General features: G+C 40.9%; 1 protein-coding gene across 3 annotated transcripts; it reads left to right on the plus strand.

Moving 5' to 3' along the window:
- The first annotated feature begins 3,768 nt into the window (after positions 1 to 3,768).
- Positions 3,769 to 27,927, plus strand: clcn5b (chloride channel, voltage-sensitive 5b). 3 transcript variants are annotated; one of them, XM_034164938.1, is made up of 17 exons: positions 3,769 to 3,993; positions 6,972 to 7,115; positions 15,036 to 15,196; positions 15,345 to 15,444; positions 15,900 to 16,087; positions 17,148 to 17,270; positions 17,508 to 17,714; positions 17,808 to 17,888; positions 17,990 to 18,224; positions 18,319 to 18,494; positions 19,272 to 19,412; positions 20,228 to 20,414; positions 23,766 to 23,908; positions 24,135 to 24,284; positions 24,554 to 24,659; positions 24,809 to 25,025; positions 27,060 to 27,927. In XM_034164938.1, exons 2-17 carry the CDS (start codon positions 6,983 to 6,985, stop codon positions 27,148 to 27,150), a joined length of 2,439 nt encoding a protein of 812 aa, XP_034020829.1. In that variant the 5' UTR covers positions 3,769 to 3,993; positions 6,972 to 6,982; the 3' UTR covers positions 27,151 to 27,927. The 3 variants fall into 3 exon arrangements, with proteins under 3 accessions (XP_034020829.1, XP_034020828.1, XP_034020830.1); XM_034164937.1 differs by lacking the exon at positions 3,769 to 3,993 and adding an exon at positions 4,196 to 4,329; XM_034164939.1 differs by lacking the exons at positions 3,769 to 3,993; positions 6,972 to 7,115 and adding an exon at positions 13,095 to 13,381.
- Positions 27,928 to 27,942: the final 15 nt, after the last annotated feature.

Here is a 27,942-nt window from a genome sequence, read left to right on the forward strand (position 1 = left end):
ACCACTGAGTCGATGAATAATTTAATAATAATAGTATTTTAAAGTGCCTCTGTGTCTCGTGGCGTTATTCGTTTCCTATGTTGTGTCACTGAAATTTATTCTCTTCTAGTGAATCGTGTTTGAATGTGGTTCAGTAAATATGGTCAAGCAGCGGTCAGAAGCTGGAGAGCTGCTTTTCGTAAGAAAGCAAACGATGCTCATCAAAGCAAAGTTATTAAAATATGTGGTTTGGCTCATTAAAACTTGTTGATCGTTTTATATGTGTTTGGGGGGTTAAAGAATGTTCTGTTAACGAGATGTTCTGTTGTGAAAACTAATGAAGAGTTCCAACTATATTATTGCAGTTTTGTGAAATGGAAATTATAAAACAAAGCAATGAATTCACATTCATATTTGCTCATCTTTTCGTAGTTTTAATATTCCCTGAGAAACAACACAATTTAATCCGCTACGAGTATCGAAGGAAAAATAGCATAAAGTATTAATGTCTGAACAAATTTGTGACTTTACTGTGATGAAACTCATGCTTTCCCAAGGCTAAAGATGGAATATTTGAAAAGTAATGTATCATTAGGAGGATAAAAATGTGCAGCAATGTGTTTAATAATACGATCAGATTAATAAACTACCCCAGTTTCACAAAATGTAATCACAGATAAACAGTGCACCCTATTTTGTCAAATTTAATCACAGATTAATAAACTGCATCCTATTTAGTAAAATGTAATCACAGATAAATAAACTGCGCCTTATTTAGTAAAATGTATCATGGTTTTAAAAAAATGTTTAGCCTATTTAGTAACATGTAATCACAGATAAATAACCTGCACCCTATTTACTAAAATGGAATCACAGATTAATAAACTGTGCACCCTATGTAGTAAAATTTATCACAGTTTAATAAACTGCATCCTATTTAGTAAAATGTAATCACAGATAAATAAACTGCGCCTTATTTAGTAAAATGTATCATGGTTTTAAAAAAATGTTTAGCCTATTTAGTAACATGTAATCACAGATAAATAACCTGCACCCTATTTACTAAAATTGAATCACAGATTAATAAACTGTGCACCCTATGTAGTAAAATTTATCACAGTTTAATAAACTGCATCCTATTTAGTAAAATGTATCACGTTTAATAAACTGCACTCATATTAAATAAACTGTAATAACAGGTTACTAAACTGCACCCTATCTAGTAAACTACGGGAGCAGCCGAATGGACAATAACAGCAATCCTATCTAGTAAAATGTAGTTACAGATTAACTGCAATCTGTTTTGTAAAATGTAATCACAGATTAATAAACTTCACCATATTTAGTAAAATGTAATCACAGATTAGTAGCTGCAATCTGTTTAGTAAAATGTAGTCACAGATTGTTTAATAAAATGTATTTATATTAATAAACTGCATTCTGTTTAGTAAAATGCAATCAAAGATTAATAAATATTTTTGGATGAATATATAGTTCATAGATTATTGAACATTGTTTAGCAGTTTTTATCTGTTTGCAGTTTTATATTCACAAAGCTTATCAAAAACATTTCCATATTATCCCAGAATTATTCAAATGTTTGCTTTCCTGAGACAAATGGACATTTTAATGCCTTTAATAAACTTGTTTGTGGAGAACCGTGTTTGAGGTTTGTGACAGAAAAAAACGAGCCATGGGAGGAAAAATTGGTGTGAAAATTAAAAAATAAAACGGCTGTGGTCAAAGTGATGACTCTGCATTTTGAGGGAGTGAATTCTTGTGGCTCACACTGAAGAAGAAAGCATTCATAAGGAGGGATGGAAAGAAGGAGCAGGAGGGATGGGAGCCGAACCAGGGCCGAGACCATCCGCAGGAGTGACGACACAAAGGAAAAAAGAGCACAGAGCGAGTAAAAAGTACGATGGAGCACCAGGGGCACATCTGTTAAAATAAATAAATATAATCAAGAAATAATTTTACTGTAATGAGATAAAAACTTTCTAAACCGGTTAGCAGGAGCGAAAATGTGGCTAAAATATGTGAGCTCTTTTTAAACTGTTCTGGATCATTTTAAGGACGATACACTGTTGATAATAAATAAACTGCTTTAAATGGACTCTTAAAATATATATTTGGATATAAAAATGTTTGGAGTAAAAATTAGATTCATCTTTAATTTCTAAGATTCAACTCTACTAAAATACTTTATTCAGGACACACACACACACACACACACACACACACACACACACACACACACACACACACACACACACACACACACACACACACACACACACACACACACACACACACAAAACAGCCCATAGGACAAAAGAAAGATAAATACGAAACAATGCAACAAAATATAAGCGAAACCGTCAGAAATCCAAAGTAATAAAAAGTTTAAATATTTCAATAGAGATTAAAATATATACAAACATACGGCGTTTTGGGACCACATAGAATTTGTTTTTTGTTTTTTTTTAGACTTCGAGAATAAAGTCTTGTAATATTGCAATATTACGACTTTATTCTCGAAGTCCAAAAAACAAAAAACAACAACAACAAAAAAAACCAAACAAATTCAACGTGGCCCTAAAACTCCGTCGTACAAACAATATATAAAATCTGAGATATATTTTTTTTCCAATCTAAAAACTTGTTAATCCTGCAGTCTCACTCTTTACCACCAGGTGTCAGCCTTTAACAGTTTGTAACGTCAATATTATTCAGAATCCCAAATAAAGTGACTCAGCAATATTGAACTGAGCTGCAAAAAGTTTATCTCTTATACAAACTAGAGCAGCGCTCATTAGCGCACATAAATGTACCAAATGACAGCTGTTAATGCAGGACCGAGGACCCATTAAGCAAGGCACTGAACACAGAGGAGCACCGACACATCAAACTGCTCCACTGACCCAGTTTGTCAAACTGCTCCGGCTCGTTGCTCGACTATCTGTCCTGCCATACCGACGCTTGTCAAAGCAGCTGAAACAGACACAACTGAACCGGAAGTTGAACGATATGGGTTTCAAATTAAAAGTCCACAAACTTTTTCGGAACAGACGATTGAAGATATATAGAGAGAAAAATAGAATTAAAAATGCATGCATGTGTCGCATAAGGAGGTTTTTTTTTCGGAATAATGACGTCATTGGCTGTGGCCCTGAGATAAATCGTGCAGCGACTGTGATACTAAAAGTTACAGTTTATGCAAAATGAATACAAGAAACCAGGAAGTGTAAACATTCATTTCCCCAATATTTTCCTCATTGAAATAATAGCAAAGAAATGAAAATGAGAAAATAACAATCTATTTTGAAACATTAGTTAAGTGCTAAACTTTCATTTTAGCTCATTTATAAAAGCTGCACTACCAGGTTTTGACAGTAGACTGTCAAAAGTTTCTGACTGCAAGACAGAACATTTCTAAAGTTTTGTGAAACATTTGAAAACAGCTTTTTTTTTTTTTTTGCCCAAAGATAGGTGCACCAAGCTTGTGGCATCATATTCAACAAGACTGGAGGCTGTAATTGCTGCCAAAGGTGCATCAACAAAGTGTTGAGGAAATGGTGTGAATACTCGTATGTACATGTGATTTCTTAGTGTTTATTTTTATTAAATTTGAAAAAAAAAAATTATGTTGTCATTATGGGGTGTTGTGAGTAGAATTTTGAGGGGGGAAATGAATTAACGTAACAAAATGCGGAAAATGTGAAGCTCAGGGAACACTTTCCGGATGCACTGTAAGATGTTTTCACTAACGTGACATTCCCTTAGATTTCACTTTCATCTGACGTAAAAACAACAGTGGAGATTTTTCACAGTTTGACGTTGTTTTATTTTTTGTCCGTCTACGCATTATTAATGAAGATCATGGCTCACTTTGGCGAATATTTATCGATTTTAAAACCGTGTTTTTTAGACGCAGAAAGGTGCTGACGTTACGCTGACTAATCCAACGACGGGGTGTCAAATCCGAGTCACGAGACGATCTCTGGAAATCAGGTAAAAACTTGCACATGTGTCTCTGTTGCCTTAACGGGGCAGAGCCGTTGGTTTAGTGGCGGTCAGTTGTCAGTTAGGTGACTGTCAGCGCAGCGGCTGTTAGTTAGCCGTTAGCGTAGCTGAGTTTGTGTGGTAGCCTGGTCACGCGCTAAGCTAACGATGTTACTTTAGTTATTTCAGCTTCTTTTTTCTTTTTCTTTTTTTAAATACTAAAATAAGCATCCGGTGAGTTTTTTTTTTCCTTTGCTTCTCTTCAGTTAAATGTTAAGGAAGCTGCTATTATGTCTCACTTTTGGACGAGTTTTAATCGGAAATATGCAGCAGACAGAAGCACAGGTAACAATAATTATGTTATTACCGCCGCTTCGGTTAATCGTTTATTTACTTTGAAGCTGGTTCTTGTTCCTGAGGTGGAGTGTCGTCTTATAACCGGGGTCTGTTCGGATTTTTAAACTCATGAACTCATTAACGGTCGTCGGTGATCTGCTGCTTGTGGTAATTTCTTCTCTTAATTTGTAACACGTTGACAGAATGAACATTTCTAGTTGTTTTTGTGTGTGCACGTCCAGATTCTGCTCGTAGTCTCATTTCTAGAGCTTGTTTGATTTCTTTAATTCTTTTTTTCACACGTTTCTAACATTTTGTTGATGGTGCTGACAGTTTCCTCCACGTGTCAGCTCACATTTAAAGACAGATGATGGCTCTTCCTGGTTTATATAATATTTGTGTCATAAATCATGTGTCCTGTTTTATATTTTGCTACTTTAAATAACATCAGTCAGTCCTCTGCAGCCTCCCGAGGTCTTCAGTCCCTATCTTCTTTATTAACTTAGTATCATCAGCAAACTTTAGAGCTCAGGATGAACTTGCACGCACGTTGCCATCACGTAGGCTCGCAACTGTAGGGAAAAGCATGATGCCAACTATGTAGGCAACTATTGGAAGAAATATGCAGCAGAACAAGGAAATTAAGTCTGTTTTATATAACACTTAAATAGATCCTTCCTTGTCATTTGATTGGTGGTTTGTATGTGACGTGATATGGATCATTCATTCTATTTGCCATTTTGTTCCTTTTACCGTACAATTTTCATTCTATTTACCATGCGGTTTTGGTTCTATACATTTTGTACCATTGCACACCGCAACCATCGCATGCTTACACTAGCGGTGACGGTGCTTAGCTTAAAAACAAACATGGCGGGAGCTTGTTGACGGTGCTCATTCTTCTAACACAAAGCAAACAGATCCAGTACGGCGTAATACTGCATTTTTATTATTCGCTGGGGCGTATCTAGCTGAAGTAGAACCGCTGTTAGATGAAGAACTCGACAAATTTTTGTTGCAATTTTTTGCTGCACTGAAAAAGCAGACGGCAATCTCTATACGAAGAAGTTAGTGGACTGTATCAGGTATGGTCTACATCAGACCTGGGCAAACTGCGGCCCGGGGGCCACATGCGGCCCTTTGCATGTCTCTGTCCAGCCCTCATGAGGTCTGTGATTATTATTACATATATTAAAAATGTCAAGCTTGTGTGTTGCAAATCATTAGAGAGGTTTATTTAGGTATATTTAAATATTTACATATTATTACAATAATAAAAATGACCTATAAAAGCTGTTAAATAGGTAATTTTTTGTAAAATTTGTAATGGGAGACAGCCGAGTTATCGATGGTGTGGCCCTTGGACATAATTCAGGTTCCCTATGTGGCCCCTTGTAAAAATTAATTGCCCACCCCTGGTCTACATCGTCAGGATTGTTTTTGAACTATATGACTGTTTTGTACAAGTTGACTGAGAATAGTTTAAAATATCAAATGACAAGGATGTATTTTAGACGTTATATAAAACAAATGCACCAGTTCCATTCCATGTTTCACCTCATGAAATATTCTTACCACTGCACAAATGGAAAAAAAATAAAATCATTATTTATATGTTATTGAATGGATAGAATGTGTGGCTTGGGATGATACCAAAATTTTAAATAGGCGACTTCAGGGTCCCGTGATCCTTTGCACGTGTGAAGTGGTTCCAGTCACAAACTAATAACGTGTCCCATGGAGATTCGTTATTTCATTGCAGTTTTTGGGAGATTAAGGGCCTTCTGGAATGAGAATATTAGTGGCACGTAACCTGGGTGTGTTTTATCCTGGGATTAGGGGGGAAAAAAGCCTATATGTACATTAACTTATGTTTGAATGCCTTCATTGACCACATTTCTTGCCGGTTTGCGTTTCTTTTTCTTGTGCGTGACAAGCAGTAATGCCATTTTCGTTATTTACAACCTGCGAATCAGCCCAGAACCATGGGGGATGATGGGACCCTGAACGACTCTATTAGTTATGGCAACCATGAAACAGTGTTGCAGAATGCTTCAACACCAATTGCAACATGTGTGTTTTGGAACATTGTTCCAGAATCCATATCTGACTGTTTGTGTATATTTCACAAACTCTTCATTTGCTGCCCTCTTGATAAAACAAGGGAATGAATGACTACAGTCAGCATGCTGCGTGTTTCTATTCTAGAAGAAGTACAACAAACAAGTCCTCTATAAACCCTGAGGCCCATTGTTGGCGGTACTTAACTCCCGATTCTGTAGCATGAAGCGGATGAGAGTCTTTGACTTCCCCTTGGCTGGATGGCAATCTGACACAGGTTACTTCCCCAGGCAAGACTGGTACCCATATATAGTTGGGTGGACTGAGGCAATTTGTGGAAAGAATTTGTAAAATGTGGTGAGAGTATTACTTTTTTTTATTCTTGGCTATTGCCAGAGGAATGGTCAGTTGTTGTTTTGCATCCAGCTGGTGGCTCATTACACTGTAAAAGCATGTAGATTTAACATATTTGTCTTTTGAACAGTTGGTAACTGTACAAAAGCTAACTATACCCTAACTGATGACTCATGAATGAATATCAGAATGAGTTCCATCCCAACATGAAGGTGCTGTTGTTGTGTTGTCCCCAGTATTTGCTGGCATGGACAACCCCAACTACCGCTCTGAGAGTTACGACGGCCTTCATGCCAGTGACGAAGATGATGATGATGAGATGGTGGATATCGCTGGAGCCACACTGGACTTCACAGACGATGAACCTCCTCTCGGCTCAGGTAATTGGGAATTCCTTCAGGATAGCTGGCTGGACTGCTGTCTTAAAAATGTTCCCTTTCACTCCTGCACACAATTCTTCTCCAACCACACCATCCTCCCTGCATCCTCTTCCTTTTTTTTGCAAAATTCACCATCTGCCCTTCTGCATTCCTATCCTTGATACCATATGAACCCATCACCTCTGTTGTCTTCACCAACGTGCCCTTTGATGTCCGCTCCAAACACCACTCTTTCTTCCTTTTGTATACCCTCCACCACCTCATCTGATTCACTCCAGGAATTTTCATTCTTCTCCATCTCACAAACCCACTTGAGGGGCATATGCACTGATGACATTCATCATTATTGTCTCCTCCTTTTTTTGCCCTTCAGTAGCATAGTCTAATTGGAGATCTTTGTCGACATGAGCCTAAAACAAACAATCCAGTATGGAAATCTAATTTATGATGCGCAAATATTTGATTTGGCACAGGTTGTATGAAGGATACCGCCTTAATGCAACCCTCCCCATTTGTCTGGTCTTTGGCCCGGCACTGAAAGTGCACCGTTTTGTGTAACCTCTGTGGCTGGATTAGTAAAAATTAAATTGGGACTAGTGCATTTATAAATTGTCTCAGTAATTTTAAATCCAACCATTAGCGTTCTTAAAGTTGAGGTTTCCTGCGTGTCCTCTCAGAAAAGAATTTGGGACTAGATGTTGAAGTCTGAATCATGTTTCTGGGCATGTTTGGAGCGTTTTATTATTGTTGAGATTTGTGGATTTAACAAAATAATTACCTGATTAATCTGTAAGAAAAACGAAGCCCCAGCCTTCTTGATCTGGCAACATACAAACACATTAACTTTTGGGATTAATGATGTCGCCTTGGTTCATACTGTTTGCAGACGACACTGTGTTGTGCAGTACGAGAACACAGAAGTAAGAGATGGAATGAAGGACAGAGGGTTGAAGATTAACAGGATGAAGACAGAATGTTTGAGGCTTATTGAAGATCAGGTTTCAGATGTTCTGGCTTGCAGGTCGAGGTGTTAAAATATAAATAAGTTAAGGTGGTAAAACAACGAGGACATTGGAAGGAAACAGAGCTGAAGGGAGAGAAAGTTGTAAACAAGGCATGGCGATGTAAGAGGAGCTCAGTTGTCGGGTCCAGTGTGATTGCATTTTGTGTGTGTGTGTGTGTGTGTGTGTGTGTGTGTGTGTGTGTGTGTGTGTGTGTGTGTGTGTGTGTGTGTGTGTGTGTGTGTGTGTCACATGCTTCAGTGATAAACTCACGATTGGGTAATCCACTATGTGGAAACATTTTGGCTGTGTTTGGGGGAGCTGATGGATGAATTTCCTGTATCCCGTGACATTTGTACAGCTGCGTGATGATGTCATCACGGTGTCAGTGATGTCACCCAAATATGGCAAACTGCTGAAGGCAGCACGTTTGAAAAGCCCAGATTAAAAAGTTCACTGTGTCCTCGTACCTCAGCAGCAAACAGAAGTCTGATAGAGCTTGGTGACAATCATAAAGGGGGGAATGGTTTAGAGGAAGATAAAAGATAATTTTGCAATGTGAAAGAAACTGAAGAAAGAGATAAAAAGTAACATTTTAATGCAGCTTCTGAAATCTGCTGACCTGTCCTTCCTTAGAGACGTTCTAATGGTGCCCGTGTCTTCAGGATTCTCTCAGAATTTAGTTTCACATTTAAGAGGTGCGTCAGAAATTAAAAGCCATTTATTTACACCAGTTATTGTAGAAGTGTTTAAAACCAGATTGTTTCTAATGTGATTTGATTAAATAGAATGTAAATAATTTTAATATAAAATTACAGCTGCTGAAACCAGTCAGATTATAACTGGAATAGTGATTTATTTTATTTCTGTATTTATTTCTTTAAATAATTGAAGGATTTTAAAAACAAAAATCAGTGATGATGCATAAAATTAACAATCCTCTTACTGCGAATAACATAAAGCAACATTTGAAAAAAAAATTATATTTTATTTGTTTATTTAGTGAAAGGTCTTTTCTGTCCATTTGCTGTTATCAACAGTTAAAATGTTCTGGAAATGTTTATCCCAATGTCACTGTGATATGAGTTTATTGTTTTTATATTGTTTGGATGTTTTTCTTGTATTTGTCGGACACGGTGACGTCTGTTAGCGAACTGTAACAACAGAGCAACCTGTTCCTCCAACACTTTGTTTTTCCATGGACCTTTAATACTTTTCAAATACAAATGAAGAATTTATCCCAAAATAAATCCGAAAAGTGATTAAATAAGTTTGGAATATCAGTTTCAGCCAGAAGACCATGATCAGCGTATCTTGAATTTATTTTCCCAGTAATGTTTAATTTTTCTCAGTAATGTTGTCGTTTTTATGCCGAGGCTGTCAACTGAAGACGTCACATCTCATCGTCTGTCTGTCTGTCCACATTAGAGCTGCAGTGATTATTAAATTAATCACCAGATATTTTGATAACTAGTTAATCATGAGTAATTATTTTTCAAAAAAAAACAAATTCTTTTGTTTGAGCTTCTTTTAAGTGGACGTTTTCTGGTTTTGTCATTAATCTCTGACAATAAAGTGAATGTCTTTCGGTTTTGGACAAAACAAGACATTTAGACGTCGTTTTGGACTTTGGGAAACACCGGTTGACATTTTTTCACCATTTTATGACATTTCATAGACCAAACAACTAATCAGTTAATAATGTATCAGACAGATTAATCAGTAGTAGAGATAATCATTTGTTAAAGTTCTTGTCCCTGTGAGTGGGATGAGAACAGAGAGCCGTTTCTGGTTTTTCCATCGGTGATGCGTCTTGGCATGGACAAGGATCCTGCTGACGTTTGGTCACAGGCCTGGTTTTTCTGTGGAAATACGTCTGGTTGGTTTTTGTAACGTCACTAACGCGGGTTGAAGTAGAGAAGACCGCTGTTGACATTTGGGGGCCTTGACCTGCTTTTTCTCAAGAAAACAGGGGTCACTGTTCCTTCACCGATCATGTCGTCAGGTCACGTGCGGCACAGTAAACAGGCACAGTAACCAGTAGGGTGTTGGCTCCAGGCGATGAAGTCAAATAGCTGTATGCAGCAAAAGTGTCAAATGTTGCAGGAAGCAGGTCAAAGGAAAGACAAAGGAAGAGACTTTTGCAAGCTGCAGTATTTCATAACTGCTTCATCTCCATGAAGCAGTAAAAATTCTTTCATTACGTGGGTGTTTTTGCTTTGCACATGCATTTTTATATATATATATATATATATATATATATATATATAAAATGCTCAAATTTGTTTGGGGATGGGAGTTGATGAGATTTTAACACTATAAATACCATTCTTGAATCTGTTGATGAATCTGATTCTTTTTTTGACTTGCTAATCCATTTCTGATCAGTTTTCTGTGTAAAGATGGGAGTCCCTGCAGAGGTTTATGGACGTCATAATGTTTGCACCTGGAATTAAGATATGTGAGCCTGCAGCAGCCCGGAACTGTCCGGGGGAACAAACAAAACACACCAGCATTGAGGAGAGGAATTGATCACGTCCGACGTGTGAGATTCCGTTGAATTGAACGATGTGGAACCGATTCTCCATTTGTTCTGTTGCAGACTTTCACATGTGCAGTGATTTTTTTTTTTTTTTGGCGCCGCGCTGCAAACACATAGCAAACGTTGAGTCGGTTTTTGTGGACTGAGTCCCGTGAAATCTCAACGCGTTAAAGAAAAAAATCCACTCCTCAAACACGCAGCACGCTTCACTTTACTGATGTTTCTTCTTTACCAGCACAGAGAAAGTTCAATAAAGTCGACATGAAAATTAATCAAATTGACTTGTAGGATGTGGTTTTTTTATTCCATTTCCTGTGATGTAATTTGATATGACTACGATGAGCTTATGACCAACACATTCCTGAGATGTCACGATGAGGGTGCTCACAATCATCCAGACCTCAGCAGTTCAAGGTTCAGACTCTGACTGCACACGGCGTGCATGTGCGTGAACATCATTTCACCTTAGATAACGTTCTGTGTGCTTTTTGGCAGAAGACTTTGTGGTCACATGTTGAAGGAAGCGGCTGTGAAGGTTGTAAAAGGAAATACTGAGCGCAGCGTGACGTCCTGTGCTGGAAACAAGACGTTACACTCTGCACACTGTTACTGAGGTGATACGAAGAAAAAAACAAGTTCCTTCAGTCTTAGCCTTCATGATACACGTTTTACTGAGCCCATGCTAGAGGGCGACAGTGAGGTTTTCACTCTGCAGGCGATAATTCAAAAAGTAGAGGAGAGCTTTTATCAAAATTTTGTGGCGTGATGGTTCTTGGGTCAGGAAAGAGTTGATTACATTTTGAGGCAGATCCAGATGCAATTGAAGAAGAAAATTTCTATTAGTGAGAGAGGATGTCCTTCTCTTTTCTTTCCGGGTATTTTAAGAATCAGCCTTCACAAAGCTCTGTACCAGCGACGAGCGCCATCACCTGGAAAGATGATTGGTTAGAACAAAAATCTGCATCCTTCCAGCTGTCCTCAATCCAAATGCATCCTTTTGACACCATCAGCCTGCTATGATGTCACAAAAACCCAAGGCCCCCTCCTCTGTCACTTGTTGCCTTGTTGGAGTGCACAGACGAGGTTTTCTTCTGTTTTGATTATCTTCATTGAGAGTGGACAAAAGAGTTTCACATTCTGATGTCAGTGCATAAGAATGTGATACTCTTTTGTCCACTTTTCCTGGCGGAATGCGAACACACCGTTAGTTCATTTTGCAAAATGTTAAAAGTACACAACTTGGAGGGTGCAGGCATTTGTTGTAACCATAACCTAAGACTTTCAGGTATCACTGAGGTGATTATTATTTATGTTTAAGAATCGACTGAACGCAAAGGGAACCAGAAAATACAGGAAAAATTGTTTTTAAGTTGACTGTTCATTTATTGTTGTGCACATAACTGGTGTGCAGGCATGATTAAAATATAAGATGTTCAGCAGAAAAGGAGAGAAATGCTTTTTCTATAGTTTGTCATCACTGACTATCTCCTGGGAAGCAATTCCCTCTTGTTTTCTGCTGTGCATCATTTAACTAATGACCTCAGCACCAGTTATGTGCTCGCCTGGGTGAAAAAAAAAAAAAAAAAAAAAAGATCAGCAGTCAGGCGATGTGTGCCAATTGTATAAACAGTTCCATAAAGCTGTGGTCCCTTTTGACGTTAACAAAGAATTGGCAAAATTTATTTTGCTTAAATCTAAGTATTGTAAAGGATTTTGTGATATATCAGAAAATTAAAGCTAATTTTATTGCTTGTATTTATATTCAGGGGACTCTTTGGCAAATACAGTGATTAAAATAGCCATAACAATGATAAAAAACTGAGTCATAATTGATGCTAACACAAGCATGTTTTGAATGGCATGCTGGGAAACAGAGTTTCTCCAATGCATCATGGCTTCACCTGGAAGTGATCACAAATTGTTTCCAGATGAGGCAAATTTTGCAAAATTATAGTGTTGCTCAAGAACAAATTTTTGTTCTTTTATGGTGAATTAAATGGTTAAAAAAAGTTAAAGGGACCAAATCTTTAAATGGAAGCCCAAGTGCAGGAATGTACTTATTTATTTTTTTATAAATAATGTTATCTTTTGACAGTTTGCCTAAAAAACATTCCAGCAGCAGTCAGGAATGAGGGAGTACAATAATTTCTGCATATTCAAGTGTTGTCAGCAGTTTGAATTAAATAAGCGACTCAACTGTCCAAAACTGTGATTTATTTTAACTTGAGCAAAAGTTCCTCATAAATTGTGCCTGAAATGTTCAGGATCCAGACTTGTCCAGAAGATGACACCATGCTTCTGGTTGTTACGTCAAAGTTTGATGCAGGTTTTTTTTTTTTTTCTTCCCACAGCACTGTGTGATGCTACTGGGGTCACAAGGTCAAAGACCTCACAAACGCATGTGCTCTCAGGTTTACGCAGGAACTCCTCCCGGCCAATCAGCTGCGGCTCCCTTCCACCGAGCCAGTCACCATCTGTTTCCCAGATGGAAGATTAGCCAATCAGCTGTCACGTTCACAGATTTGTGGCCCAATGGGGGCGTGATGTGGACTTCCTGCAGGAGTTGTGAGGAGGGAGCGGTTTGAGTGCAGAAGATGAGATGGAGTGCTGAGGATTTGCTTGCAGACGGTGGTGAGCGCTGACTCGAAGTGGCGGGCGTCGACGCCTCGTTAGGCCGCCGGTGTGTGCGTGAAGTTTGGGTCGTGTCCCGTCTGGAGCTGCTGGTGGGTTTGGAGACGACAGACGAGTGTTGAAGGTGTCTCTGAGTTAAACGCCTCCAGCTGTGTTTTATCATTACGGCGCTCACATTCCATCCTCAGGAGTTGTGGTTAATATTCACGCACCATTCACACATTTTAATCTCTGCGTGTGCTCTTTTTTTTTTCCTTCCACTTGATGACTTTGTGGTCGTTTCTGCTTTTTTTTTTTTTTTTTTTTCTCTTCAAGAAATGTCTGTGATCAGGTTGTTTTGACCTGTAAGAGGAAAAACTAAAATACTGGGGCAAAAAATATTTGCAGGTAAAAATGTCAAAAAGTAAAAATCCTGCTGTTTTTGTTTTTTTTGTTGTTGTTGTTGTTTTTTTTTTCTGTGTTAAATAAATATTTCAAGGCAGATTCAAATTACCACACAAGTATTTGTCAACTTTTCTTCATCATTTGCAAAGAAATTCATCTTAATCTAAGATACAAAAAATGTCCCTTTATTTATATATTTTAAATTACGTGACTACAATCCCTTTTAATAAAGTTTAATTTGCTGGCAGCTGCACATTTATTATTATTTTTATTTAAATGGCATATCTGAGGCGTGTTGCTGAGGTTTGCACTTCTCGTTAACACACATTTCAGGGGATTTTGATAGATGGACAGGATTTATTTATTTATTTTAAATACTAGTAATTGTGCTTCCTTGAAACGTGAAGAACAGGAAAGAGTTTCTTTTCCTTGTAGCGCTCTGATCTGAATGATTAAACCAGTCTGACCTGTCAGCCGTCTGACTCGCTTACAACCTGCAGACTTTAGACTGTGTGTTCTGATGGAGTCTGCTGGCTGTTGTTGCAAGTTAAAAAAAAAAAAAAAAAAAAAAATTTTAAAAATGAATTTCAAAAGTTTGTTGATTGTTTTATGATAGTGTTTTTTCTTTATGTCCAATAAATAAATAAAATAAAGTGAGGAAGGCGGGGCTTGCCAGCCCTGTCTGGTTTCCCGCCCTGTGATTGGGATTGCGTCACGTCCGCTGCTGCTGTTTTTTTTCAGCCGCTTCTGATTTAACGGCTGAAGTTGGAGTTTTTTTTGTTGTTGTTGCTGTAGATATCGTTTCAGTATTTTATTTTTAGGAAAACTCCTTTTTAGTTTGAGTCTTCTTTTCTTTGCGCTGTAACAGTCTTTGCGGGGTTTTTGGTGGAGATTTGTGCACATGTAGTTCCTCGTGTTCTGTCGCTTGTCAAACAGCACCACCTGGTGGTTGGAAGCGAATACTGCAGGAGAATGCATAAAATGTTTCCTGTCAAAGGGGTAAATAAAGGTGATGCAAAATAACAAATAAAGACAGAGTGGCACTGATTATTGCATTTTTTTTCAAATTTAGACAGTAATTCTGTATTTTTTTGAAGTAGTTAGTGATTTAATTGATATTACCATCAATCAGTCAATTGTTTGAGCTGTACAAGTTAACTGCCACATCCAGTTTGGCTTGTCATCAAAATAACCTCCCTAGTTTTATTAAAGAAGTGATCCTGCTCTCAGAGAGTCGCACGTGGAGGCAGCGGGACGAGAGCGTTAGGGTTTAAGATATTTTTGGAGAGTTGCTAAGATGATGGATGATGTGTTGTGGCGAGGGAGGCATTGGTCTTATTTCTCTCTGTCGCTTGCTCTCAGGCGCCTACGAGGACTACAACAGCAGCACAATGAATGGTAACGGTCCCAGGAAGCTGGTGGACCCGCTGGAGGACCCGCTGCCCGGCGTGGGAACCTACGAAGACTTCAACACCATCGACTGGGTCCGAGAGAAGAGCAAAGACCGCGACAGGCACAGAGAGGTAAATTGGGTATTACAACATACTTATTTTTTAGTTTTTTGCACAGATTCATGTTTTTTTTGTGTGTGTGTAAATGCAAACATTAATTAATGTAAAATAGCATAATTAAGGATGGAAACAAAACCTGAGTGTCTCTGTGTTGATCCAGATCACCAATAAAAGCCGCCAGTCGACTGTGGCGCTGCTGCACAGCATCAGCGATGCCTTCTCCGGGTGGCTGCTCATGCTGCTCGTGGGACTCATGGCAGGTAGGACCGTCCACCGCCATTACACCAAAATTTCACAATAAGAGTCCCAGCTGCAGGCAGACACGGGATGACCGGACCCGTGGTGTGGTTCTGGATGAAAAAGTGCTGACGTGATGATGTTCAGGAATAAGATTCCGCTGACCTCCTTTTTGTTTTTCTGAGTTTTTGCACTAAACGTTTGGCGGGTTTTGTCCGTGGTGGTCTGTTTTGTGACCTCTGAATTGATAGCAGGCAGTTTTATTTGTTCCTCTTCAGGTGGTAGCACATACAGCAGAGCTCCGCCTCCATCAGCAGGTAATTCCCAGGTGAACCAGCAGGTGTACCAGCAATAAATAGCACTGAGAGGAGGCAGGGCCATGGGGACTTTTTGTTTTTAACACACCTGATTGATGTCTGTCTGAGCTGAATGACAAAGGTTAAAATGCGACTTGTTGTCCCGCTCTCTTCGCCGGCAGGCGCTCTCGCCGGAGGCATCGACATCGCCGCTCACTGGATGACGGACGTGAAGGGTGGAGTCTGTCTGTCCGGCTTCTGGTTCAACCACGAGCACTGCTGCTGGCTGTCCAACGAGACGACGTTCCAGGACAGGGATCGCTGCCCACAGTGGAAGAGCTGGGGCGAGCTCATCGTCGGCACCACAGAGGTCAGGGAATGCACTCGTTTTATTTTCAGTCAGACAAATTATTACACAACTTTTTGTCTTTTTAGTGTGAGTGACAGTTTTATTTTGAAATTGAGGAGCGTCTTCTTTTTCTGTTCAACACAAGTGTTAGAGCATGTTAAAATCTGTGGTGCTTCGGTGCCATCTTCTGGTGCTAGGCTGTCATTACATCACGTGTGTTCACATTTTTATATTTTCATAAAATCAAAATAAATTTGGCTTCGCTATATTTACATTTTTTTATTTTTTAATTAATAAAATTTGAAAAAAAAATTCAATTTTAAAGCCAGTTTAAAGGCATAATTTTAGAAATTTAAACACAAATAACCCTGAATTTTTGTAATTACAAATTTAATTACATTTTTTTTCATGTTTATGCATTTATTTTAACCTGTAGTGTACACAGCTGATATTTATTTCTTTTTAATGTATTTTAGCTTTGCTACTGCCTTCACCCTTTCGGCCACACGGGTTCTCTGTATGTTCTTCTTTTTTTTGCGATATTGTCTTTATTGTTGTTCATCTGTGTGACGAATAAATAAAATTATTTCGTACATGGTGGTGTAGTGGTTAGCACTGGTGCCTCACAGCAAGAAGGTCGTGGGATCGCTTTCTGTGTGGAGCTTGCATGTTCTCCTCGTGTTTCCTCTGCGTACTCGGTTTCCTCCCACAAACAAAAACATGCTTATTTAGGGTCTGCTCCTGTTTCTGCCTCTGACCAAGACAGCGTCTCCACATCTGGAGTTGGTCCCCGGGGCCTGACTGTGGCTGCCCGCTGCCCCTAGTGGATGGACTGTGTATAACTAATTAGGATGTTTAAATGCAGAGGACAGGTTTCATTGTATGTACAATGACAATAAAGGCGCCGCTTCTTCTTCTATAGAATTATTATCTTTTTAATTCAGTGTCATTTAAAAAAACTGAAAATGATTAAAAACTGAATGGTGCCCAAACGTTTGCATTCTTCTACTTGGTGTTATTATTAATGTCTGGGTTATTGCGCCCGCTTTCATCCTGTGTAACGTGTGCGTTTGTCTCGCAGGGTGCATTTGCGTACATCGTCGGCTATCTGATGTACGTCATCTGGGCGCTGCTCTTCTCCTTCCTGGCGGTGGCGCTGGTGCGAGCCTTTGCTCCATATGCATGTGGCTCAGGAATACCAGAGGTATGAATGCAGATAGAATGCCCCGCCCCTTATTTTTGTGGAACTCTCGTTGGTTTCCTCATTGTTCATTTTTCTTCCGGGATGGATGTGATCCATAAACCCGAACAGAGTGATTCTACGTTCTTCTTGTCATTATGCACAAATCAAAACAACCCACTACCCCAAACAAAAGCACGTGTGACGTCCTGATCCTCAGGGCACACAAACTGATCTGTGTACAAACACTGTGTCCTTCAGATCAAAACCATCCTCAGCGGCTTCATCATCCGCGGCTACCTGGGGAAGTGGACGCTGATCATCAAAACCATCACGCTGGTGTTGGCTGTCTCCTCGGGGCTGAGCCTGGGGAAGGAGGGCCCTCTGGTCCACGTCGCCTGCTGCTGTGCCAACATACTGTGCCATCTGTTCACCAAGTACCGCAAGAACGAGGCCAAGCGGCGAGAGGTAGTCTCGGGGGAGGGGGGGATCGATGAAGAGATCTACAGAACATGATTTAGGCTCATCAGGGTTCTTTCTCCCCTCCCCCTCCCCGCGTAGGTGTTATCTGCGGCGGCAGCGGTTGGCGTGTCTGTTGCTTTCGGCGCCCCTATTGGAGGAGTCCTGTTCAGCCTGGAGGAGGTGAGCGCGTTCCAAACGTGTCTCATCATTTTCTTTAAAAAAAAAATGTATTCAGCTGGAGTTGGTTGTCAGAATGTGCCGTCTGACTCCGCCACTTTCAGGTGAGCTATTACTTCCCCTTGAAGACCCTGTGGCGTTCGTTCTTCGCCGCCTTGGTCGCCGCCTTCACGCTACGCTCCATCAACCCGTTCGGGAACAGCCGCTTGGTCTTGTTCTACGTGGAGTTTCACACCCCGTGGCACCTGGTGGAGCTGGCCCCCTTCATCCTGCTGGGGATATTTGGCGGCCTCTGGGGGGCGCTGTTTATCAAAGCAAACATCGCCTGGTGCAGGAAACGTGAGTAGTAGCGGCATGGCGGTGCTGCACAGGAAGGAGTCAAACTCTGCACTGCGGCACGCCTTCACACACTCTCTCTTTGTGTGTCCGACAGGTAAGACGACTCGCCTCGGTCACTACCCCGTCACCGAGGTGCTGGTGGTCACCGCGCTGACCGCCGTGCTCGCCTTCCCAAACACCTACACCAACATGAGCGGCGCAGAGCTGATCTCCGAGCTGTTCAACGACTGCTCCTTGCTCGACTCGTCGCAGCTCTGCGGCTACCTGCAGGTCAGCTGTTTAAGACGAACGACGCAGCTGTGAAATATTTAAACATTGCTTCATTTAATTTAAACATATATATTCCAGTAAAAGACCAAGTGCAGAATGTCTGGAGAAGAAAGGAGCGTTTTCCAGGAAATGTCAGCGTAAATATTAATAGATTGCTGCAAACAGATGTGGGGAAAAAAAAACTTGCAAACCCCACGATGACGGCAGTTAGCGGTTCTTTGCTTTCAGAGGACGTCTGTTCATAAATCAGTATGATCAAAAAAATTCCACAACCAAAAGGCCCTTAAATGCAGCATTAAAGGTGCATGTTATTTTATTTTTTTTGTTACCACTCAAAATCAACTGTTTAACCTGAAGTTACAAAAAAATCAACTTTGAATGTTTATTTACAGACGACAACAAAAGTTTTTTTTATTTTTTTAAACAGCTGTTCAACAATATTAATGGAAAAAAGCTTTTTTTTTTTTTTTTTTTTACATTCAGGAACGCCACTTTTTTATTAAAACTGAAAATTTTATTAAATTTTTTAAAACTGAAGTCTTTAGCAGAATTACAGATGGATTTATTGCTGAGTATTTGAGGACTTGCACGTTTTAACTAGAAGAGAACTCTGAGTGTATATCTGTGCCATGAATTCTAAGAACCTCCCGCCGTCGCCTGATGTCATAATTCATCACTGCGTCCTTTAGATGGGTTGTTGTGTTTTTTTGTTTTTTTTTAATGATTTGTGTGTGTGTGTGTGTATTTCTGTCTCTCTTTTCCTTCACCTGCCATCAGCCAAGTACCATTTCAAACAGCAGCATCGGGAACACCCTGGGCGACCGGCCCGCGGGTCCAGAGCTCTTCAAGGCCCTGTGGCAGCTGGCTCTGGCTTTGGTCTTCAAGATGATGATCACAGTCATCACCTTTGGCATGAAGGTCTGTTCATACACGAACCAGTGAATGCATCATTTTATTTGCCTGTGCATTTTTTTTTATAAAAAGTATCTTAAGCAAGATGCTGAAGTGACAAACTATCAACACAAAATGGCAATAAATATATTAAAAATAAATGATGCACACAGACTTTAGAATGCACCCAGATGTGCAAACCAAAAATTAAAATGAACACACACTGTGGATTATTTGTGATTACTGGTAGAGTAACTTTGTTTGTACTGCCCCCGTGTGGTTTGTTTGAGTTAATGCAGCTCATGGTCCATAAATTTTATTTTTTTACAGCCTGAGTCATATTAAAATAAAAAAAAGATTGAATGTTTTTAATCTGCCTGAGGTCACAAAAAGTCAATTTGACCTTTTAACATTTGAGGGCGTGCACAAAGATGACACCCAGTGTGCACGTGTGCAGACGACGTGCACTGCAAGTTTGTTCTAAAGAGTTACAGATGTTTTTGAACCTGTGTCCTTGTTTGTTGGAGCTGAAGTGAGGCATTGTCCACATTTAGTGTTTTGTCTCAAGAGTAATTTGCTTATTTTGCGTTTTACGCTCTGAATCAGACTTGTGATTCATGCAGCTCGCAGAAGGATCACTTTTTTTTTTAACCTTATTTTTTCTTTGGGATTAAGACTTTGCAAAACATAAATTATTCCTATTTTGGGGAGGGATGGTCTTGAACCAGGAACCTTCTGCTTTGGAAGCAAGTGCATAAAATACCAGTGTATGTGCAAACATAACTGAAGATTAAATTAAAGGTCTAGAAGCAGATATCAGAGCTCCTTCCTGCATCTTCTAGGTTCCGTCCGGACTCTTCATTCCCAGTATGGCGGTGGGAGCGATAGCCGGCCGGCTGCTGGGTGTCGGGATGGAGCAGCTGGCTTACTACAACCATGAGTGGGTCATCTTTAAAGGGTGGTGCTCTCAGGGAGCCGACTGCATCACGCCAGGGCTGTACGCCATGGTGGGAGCCGCCGCCTGTTTAGGTGAGAGGCGTGGACACAAACGCAGCAAACTGTGGGGCCCTATCTTGACCATCTGTGGTGCACAAACCAGTCTTGTAAGAGCAGTGTGCACTGGGGGCTGGCATGTTGAGTCTGTCGGTAGGTGACAGAAGTGCGAGTTAAGTGAGGAAATGGTTCATGGGAGAAGTGGTCGTCCTTCACATCTCTCTGAGGTGATACCATTGAGTGTCTTGTTCCCAACACTTGATCCATGTCCCATCAGGCCTGGACACACCCCGCTGCGAACACAATATCTTGACGCAGGCTTTGTGTGTCAAGGTGAACATTAGGTCACCTTGCAGAGACTTTCGATGAGTTTGACGCTGACTGTATTTCAGTTCTAACTGTAGCCACCAGGGGGATGAGTCTTGGAAGCCTTGTGTTCACTATATCTACTAATATAAGCAACATGTTGGTCGTTGTCGTGTCCCACAGCAGACTGTACTCAAGGTTCTTGAAATGGAGCAATATCTCCATCTGGTGGACATTCACCATTAATGCAGGTACAACAAAATTTCACCAAGAGCTCTAATCAAATTTCTAATTTCTAATTTATTAATTTATATAGCGCCAATTCATGATAAAAATCGTCTCAAGGCGCTTCACAGAAAAAACAATTAAAAAATTTAAAACAGTAATAATAATAAAAAAAAGACCATAAAAGAAAGACAACCATAAAAGAATACAAGAATAAAAACACTTCATAATACTAATGGTAAAACAGAGAAAACAAATGAGTCTTTAAACGTGACTTAAAAGTCTCCACAGTATCCGACTACCAATCTAATCTTTACAAAGACTTTGCATTGAGGTGAACCATACTACCCAAGGACACCTCATAAAGACCTCAGAGGCCTTTGTTGCTTGGCCACCAGAGGGCACTGTGAACCACTCCTATATAAGGTGTATCTATGCAGTATAACTTGTAGAAAAACGCAGTTTTGCGCCACATGGAGACCAGAGCCCCACAGAGTCTAATAATGTGTTGAAAAATGCTCCATCTTTTAATGATTACTTTCAAACTATTACATCATCTGGATCGGTCTTCTTAATACATCATGAGTGTAAAAAAAAAAGAAAAAAAAGTGAGTTTTACAATAGTGTGTTGTGACTGTGTGACTTTTATATATGTTGTGCAAGAAAAAAGGCTTTTGTGTTACTTGGGAAGTTTTTTGTGTAAAAACAGATGGGTAGCTAATTGTTACCAGGAGCATCGTTTGTGTAGAAAACCAGGTTTGAGTGTCTGGTGAGTACAGACGAAATTTTATTAGGAAGCTCCCCGCCCTGTTTCTGAAATGCGTACCAGATAGTGCTGTCATTCTGCAGCAATTAACCCCATTCTTTGATTTCCCTCATGAATTATATGACTTAGTAAAGCCTGAATCTGATTCTTGCCGCCATAATTTCTCCATCTGATGGTAACTTCCTCAGAAACGTTTCCAAGATCGCCGACGTGAGCTGACATTTTCTGTTAGTGCTCAAACGGCTGAAGAACAACACGCATGTTCCCCTGTTAGAAATTACATAATGTTTCCTGGCTGGAGAAGAAAAGCATGCTTTGATGCTTTCCTGCCGTATTTTGTGTAAAGACTAATTTCATAAATTGTCTTGGTTTCGTAGGACGGAGATTTGGTGTGAGCGAATGTGTGTATGTCTTTTTTTTTTTTTAAGACATGAAAATCAGTTTTTAAAGTCCACCATCATCCTTATGTAAATTCACTTGCTTCTTGAACTGGAAGGAATGTAGTACCAGTCTTGTTTAGCAGGGGGAGCAGTGTATTTGTTGTCAACTAAATCTAAGTCATTTCTTTTTCAAAATCTTGGACATCTTGTCCAAGGTGGTAGCATGAGTGGGCTTCAAACCCAGGTCTGCACATTGGTTGGCTGGATTTAGGTGATCTTGCTCATTGTCAGTCAACTGTAAGGAACCTGGGTGTCAAATTTGATGAGTTTTTAAAATTTGATAAGCAAATTGACTGTGTAGCTTCATCTTCTGTCTAAAGTTAAACCTTTTCTTTCACAGACAGATGTTGAAAAGGCCTTGCATGCCTTTATTAGCTCCTGGATTGACTATTGTAATGCATTGTATGTGGGTGTCAACCAGAGCATTCTTCAACGTCTGCAGAGGGTTCAAAACGCTGCAGGACGCCTTCTGACAAACACTCGCAAACATAGTCATATTACTCCAGTTTTGTTCACTCTTCACTGGCTTCCAGTCTGTTTTAGGCTTGATTTTAAACTTTTTACATTTGTTTTTAAAGCTATACATGGACTTGCACCCTTGTATCTTTGTGAACTGTTAACTGTATATAAACCCACCAGAACTTTGAGGTCTGCTGATCAGAATCAATTGGTGATTCCTAGGACCAAATGCAGGCAGTGGGGTGACCGCTCTTTTGCAGTGGCTGGGTCTAGACTGTGGAATTCTTTGCCCGTGGAGTTGCGTTCAATTAGTACTTTGTCTGTGTTCAAAGTTAAGTTAAAAACTTATTTGTTCAGAATTGCTTTTAGTACGTAGAGTCTTTTTTATGACGGTTTTTGTGTGGTTTTATTGTTGTTGATTTTATGTATTTATGTGAAGCACTTTGATTCAGTGGTCACCGTTGTAAAGTGCTATACAAATAAAGATTGATTGTTGGCCAACTCCTTAAGTCGCTGGTCCACCTGCTGCACGAACTTTGAATTGCTGTCACATGCACTTCATTTAAAACTAAACAAAAAACAGTTGTTTTGAGGAAAGAGGCTGCAGAGTAGACCAGTGGTATCAGGTTAAAGTGTCTTTTTTCTGATTTGATGCAAAGCAAGAAAATTCCAGGATGCACAGCCGAACTTACTTATTAAAAACAGAAGTTTTCCTGTTTTAAAGAGATGTCCGATTGTCTCGGTGTGTCTTTCTGTGTCTCACTTGCATAGTGTTCTCTTCAGGTTTCGGCCAGTCAGGTGGCCGAGTCACAGAAAGTGAATAAAAAACAAATTCTCTGTATGCGGCTTGTTTCTGATGTTGTTGTAAATTAATTTTTTTTTTTTTTTTGTATCTGCTGTTGTTGCTTAGGGAGACTGGTGGAGGTGTGCGTGCACGTTTTTTTTTTTTTCGTTCTTTCTTTTGCGAACTCTACGTTTGAGCGGCATCGTGAATTATTAGCTGCAGTTCTCCTTCCAGCTTTCCCAAATCCCAGCTGTAAATGTGCAACAAGTTTCCACTTCTCTTTAGGCACCTGCTCGCGGACGCCTTTCACATCAGTCTGCTGCCGCGGCACACGAGGCGTGCTTTTTTTTTTTGTATGTTTGTTTTTTATACCTTTCACCCTCACGTTCTTTCCCCCCTTTTTGCAGGCGGCGTCACCCGCATGACAGTGTCGCTGGTAGTCATCATGTTTGAGCTGACTGGCGGTCTGGAGTACATCGTCCCGCTCATGGCAGCCACCATGACCAGCAAATGGGTGGCAGATGCGTTTGGAAAAGAGGGGATTTATGAGGTGAGGGGCGTCGACCGCCAGCTGATTGTTGAAGCCGTAAGATGGGGTGAAGGTTGGAGTTAAACCACGTGTTGCACATCTGTTTTTAAACCTCACTCGCTCATCGCGGATGTAAATCTGCGGCAACTTAAAGCAGTAAAGTTGGTAACTGTTGCATTTTTATTTTACTTCTTGAATTTTAATTTTTTTTTTATTATTATTGTTTTTGCTTCTTTCGGGTGTTCAGGCTCACATCCGGCTGAACGGTTACCCGTTCCTGGAGCCCAAAGAGGAGTTCCAGCACAGCAGCCTGGCGGTGGACGTGATGAGACCCAGGAGGGCAGATCCGGCGCTGGCCGTGCTGACGCAGGAGGGCATGACCGTTGGGGAGGTGGAGGTAGGGATGCAACCCGAGCTGCTGACATCACCGTGCAGCGCTGAGGGCCGGAGTGCAGGTCGCGAGCAAAATTTGATGAAATGTTTGGTCACTTTGTGGCCTGTAACGGGAACCATAAACGGACTCCTGCACCAGAGACCAGCTTCCAACACTAAAATTGATGGGATGTAAACAGTACAAAGTTTTCTGGTAGTTTTTGACACGCGGCGCCATCTGCTGCATGTCTGTTTGTGGATTTTGACTCGCGTTACCATTTTGTTTGTCTCCAGGCGTTGGTGGAAAGCCCTTGCTTCAGTGGCTATCCGGTGGTCGTCTCCCAGGAGTCCCAGAGGCTTGTGGGATTTGTATTCCGAAGAGACCTGCTCATATCCATAGGTCAGAACTGTTGTAGTTTTTCATCATCAACAATGTTACAGAAAATCTTACTGATTATTTGACAAAAAAATGTCCCTCTGAAACATGTCCCGGTTTGTCCTCAGATTCAACATTTATTTAATCATTTTTCTACCTGCTTCTCCTTTCAGATAATGCACGCAAGCGCCAGGACGGCGTGGTCAGCGCCTCCCAGGTCCTCTTTACGGAGCACACCCCGCCCCAGGCCCCCGAAGCCCCGCCTCCCCTCCGCCTCCGAGGCATCATGGACCTCAGCCCGTTCACAGTCACTGACCACACGCCCATGGACATCACGGTGGATATTTTCAGGAAGTTGGGGCTGCGCCAGTGTCTGGTTACGCACAACGGGTGAGTTTAGCTAGTGCTAAAATGGCTCATCTTCCAAACCTTCCTTCAGCGGTTTCGGTTTAATTTTCCTGAAAACGTTCACATTCTGATAGTGGCTTTGCACACTTCTGGAAGTCTTGTGCCGCAGCAGAATAGTCTGGGTCCAATTACACAATTTTGCACCGACGCATATGCCACGGAACACATGCATAGCACGCTGTTAGCAGCTAGCTTGGTTGCTACCATATAAATAAATGCTTACTTGGATTCTTTGCTAAATCCCAGCCTATCGACATGTTTGGCACATACTGCAAAAAAATTCCTCATGTAGACGTCGCTAAGGTTCAACTAGTTTGCTGCTGATGTAGCTGTGCGCTAGCTAGGATTAGGTTAGCTAGTTTACCCAGCCAGCACAGTCTCACTGTCTGGTTAATAATCTAACACTCACTGAAAAAGATATTTATTCTGTTTTTGGAACAGATTAAACTGAGGTTCAATTAAAATATTATTATGTAGCTTGTGTGGCTAACGCGATGGCTATTCATGTTATGTGGCGCCACTACAGCTACACATTTTCACAGAGAATGGGGTGCCTTTTTTAAAACTTTTTATTTATTTTTGTTAGGGAATCATGGGACTGAAATTTCCTCAGAAATCTGCTTTCTGTGTTGATTTAAACTGCAGTCGTGTCTCAGATTTTAATTCTTCTAGCCCACATATTCATTTAAATGGCCACTGTTGACCACACCCACCTCGAGCCCCACCAATGCAAGCCTGATGACACATTTCAGTCATCATAATTGTCTTCGTGATGACAGAACGGCGGCATTATTCTGCTAAATTTCAGAGAAAATGGCCGCGGTGAGAATGAGTCGGTCGCCCGACTCATTCCCCCCGCCTTGATTTCCATGCGGTCGCACCAATGTGTGCAGGCTGGATTCATTTAGCTGGAGCACTGACCTATGCGTACGCACACATGTGCGCGCGGCTTTAAGAGATTGGGTCATGTTTATTTTAGTAAGTGCACAGAAACCGTGTGTGTCAGCGACACTGACGTACAGATATTTAAACACATGACGACCAAACGCTCTCCTGCGCTTTCTCCCCCGCTCGTGCACAGGCACAGCGGTTCAAGAGCTTCTCTTCATATAGAGATAACAAAAAGACATTTTACAGTGACAAGAAATAACTGAGAAAGAAAAACCAGGCTTAAGGAGGAAAGAAATGTCATGTAAAATAAAATGTGACAGAGGATTTTACGCCACATTAGAAAAGTATCGTTTGTGTGTGTGGGTTTTGTTTTTTGTTTCTTACTACTATCCAGATTGGAATACTTTGAGAAGAACCATCTACCACATACATAAATTGCGAAATTTTCCCCAAGTGAAAGATTTGCTGCTCTTCTGTTTCCATCTCTGGAAATTTAGTACTTTTTTTTTGGAAACTGTTGTCTTTTTAATTTTTTTTAACCATTTTATAGTTTGCATGGGGAATAAAAGTATTTATTTATTTCGGTCACGAGTTATGGTGATCACCCCCCCCATTTATAAATCAAATGTTTGGAGCTGCAGACGCGCAGAAATAAAATCTGCTTTTTAATTTATTGAAAGTGGAACGTTTTTGGTGTGTGCACAAGGCTGCCACCTAGTGTCAGGTGAAAGGCTTTACGTTTACACGTTCACCCCCACATGATTCTTTTAGGCCTTCAAACTGTAAGTCCGTTGCCGTTGTTCTCGTGCACACACCATGGAGTGTTCCCATGATGCTCCACTGGTCAACACTGAAGGAAAAACCCTTTGATGTTGTCGATGGTGTGACGTTTATAACTTGTCAAAATGTGAAATCTCACTGGAGTTTCCGTTCCTTGCAGCCCTGCTGAGCGTGAAGATGAACGTGATGTCCTGAGTACGATTTGAGCGTGTTTGTCTCTTTTAAATTCCTGTTTTCCTCCGAGACGATGGCACGGTGCGGTGCGGTGGCGGGGAGCCGGAGCGTTTCTGCTTTTTGTCACGTTTTGTCTGACTTTGGTTCTCCTTTGTGTCTGTGTGGTGTTAGGAGGCTGCTGGGAATCATCACCAAGAAGGACATTCTGAAACACATGGCGCAGATCGCCAACAGAGACCCCGACTCCATCCTCTTCAACTGAGCTCCGCCGCCGCTGCCCGCCCTCTGTTGACCGGGGGACGAGCCCAGAAGGCACCAAAAAGCTCCTTTACCTCTTCCTGAGTAGCCGCTCAGAGGAAGCTGAGCCCAAATCGAGCTTGATTTGCACAAATGACCACAGACTAGTTTCTTTTTTTTTCTTTTCAGGTTGTCCAGAAGCGCTCCAAAACAATGACTCATTTTTCCTGACACATGATGGAAATACACAAATCTGCTCATTTGGCTTTTTTCCATTCCCCTTTTTTTTCTCACGCTGTCTTTTATTTTTTAAGCTTGAGAGGAAGTGTGGACAGAAACAGACACACTATTCCTCTGCGTTCTTGCTGCAGAGAGAATGTTTGAAATCAGGAGGCAGGAGACGCGAGGACGAGCAGAAATGAAGATGGAGTGAGCTCAGGAAGCTCCGTGCGAGCCCAAGCCCAGACTTCAGCCTCGGCCGGGCGCTGAGAAACGCTTTCCAACCCCGTCCACCGCTGTAGCCTCCAGGCGGCTGACACCACCTCATCTGTGCACGTTTGCACCCCACGGCAGCCTGGGAACTGTCCCCAGATGTCTTACAGGCATGAGTCGTTTCCCTCTCATCTCCCGCCATGCAGACGCTCAGCGTGACCTCATTCACGTGCGTGTGTCTGACAGACGTGGACCGTCCTGACGGTGCCCAGTCACCAGGTGTTTCTGGAAGGGCTTAAACATGCTTAAACACACATGAATTAATTTATGTAAATGTGAAATTTTGTTCCACTAAATTATTTCACTGACATCAGGTGTTTGTGTC

Source organism: Thalassophryne amazonica, chromosome 23 (genome assembly GCF_902500255.1).
Source record: "Thalassophryne amazonica chromosome 23, fThaAma1.1, whole genome shotgun sequence".
NCBI classification, from domain to species: Eukaryota; Metazoa; Chordata; class Actinopteri; order Batrachoidiformes; family Batrachoididae; genus Thalassophryne; species Thalassophryne amazonica.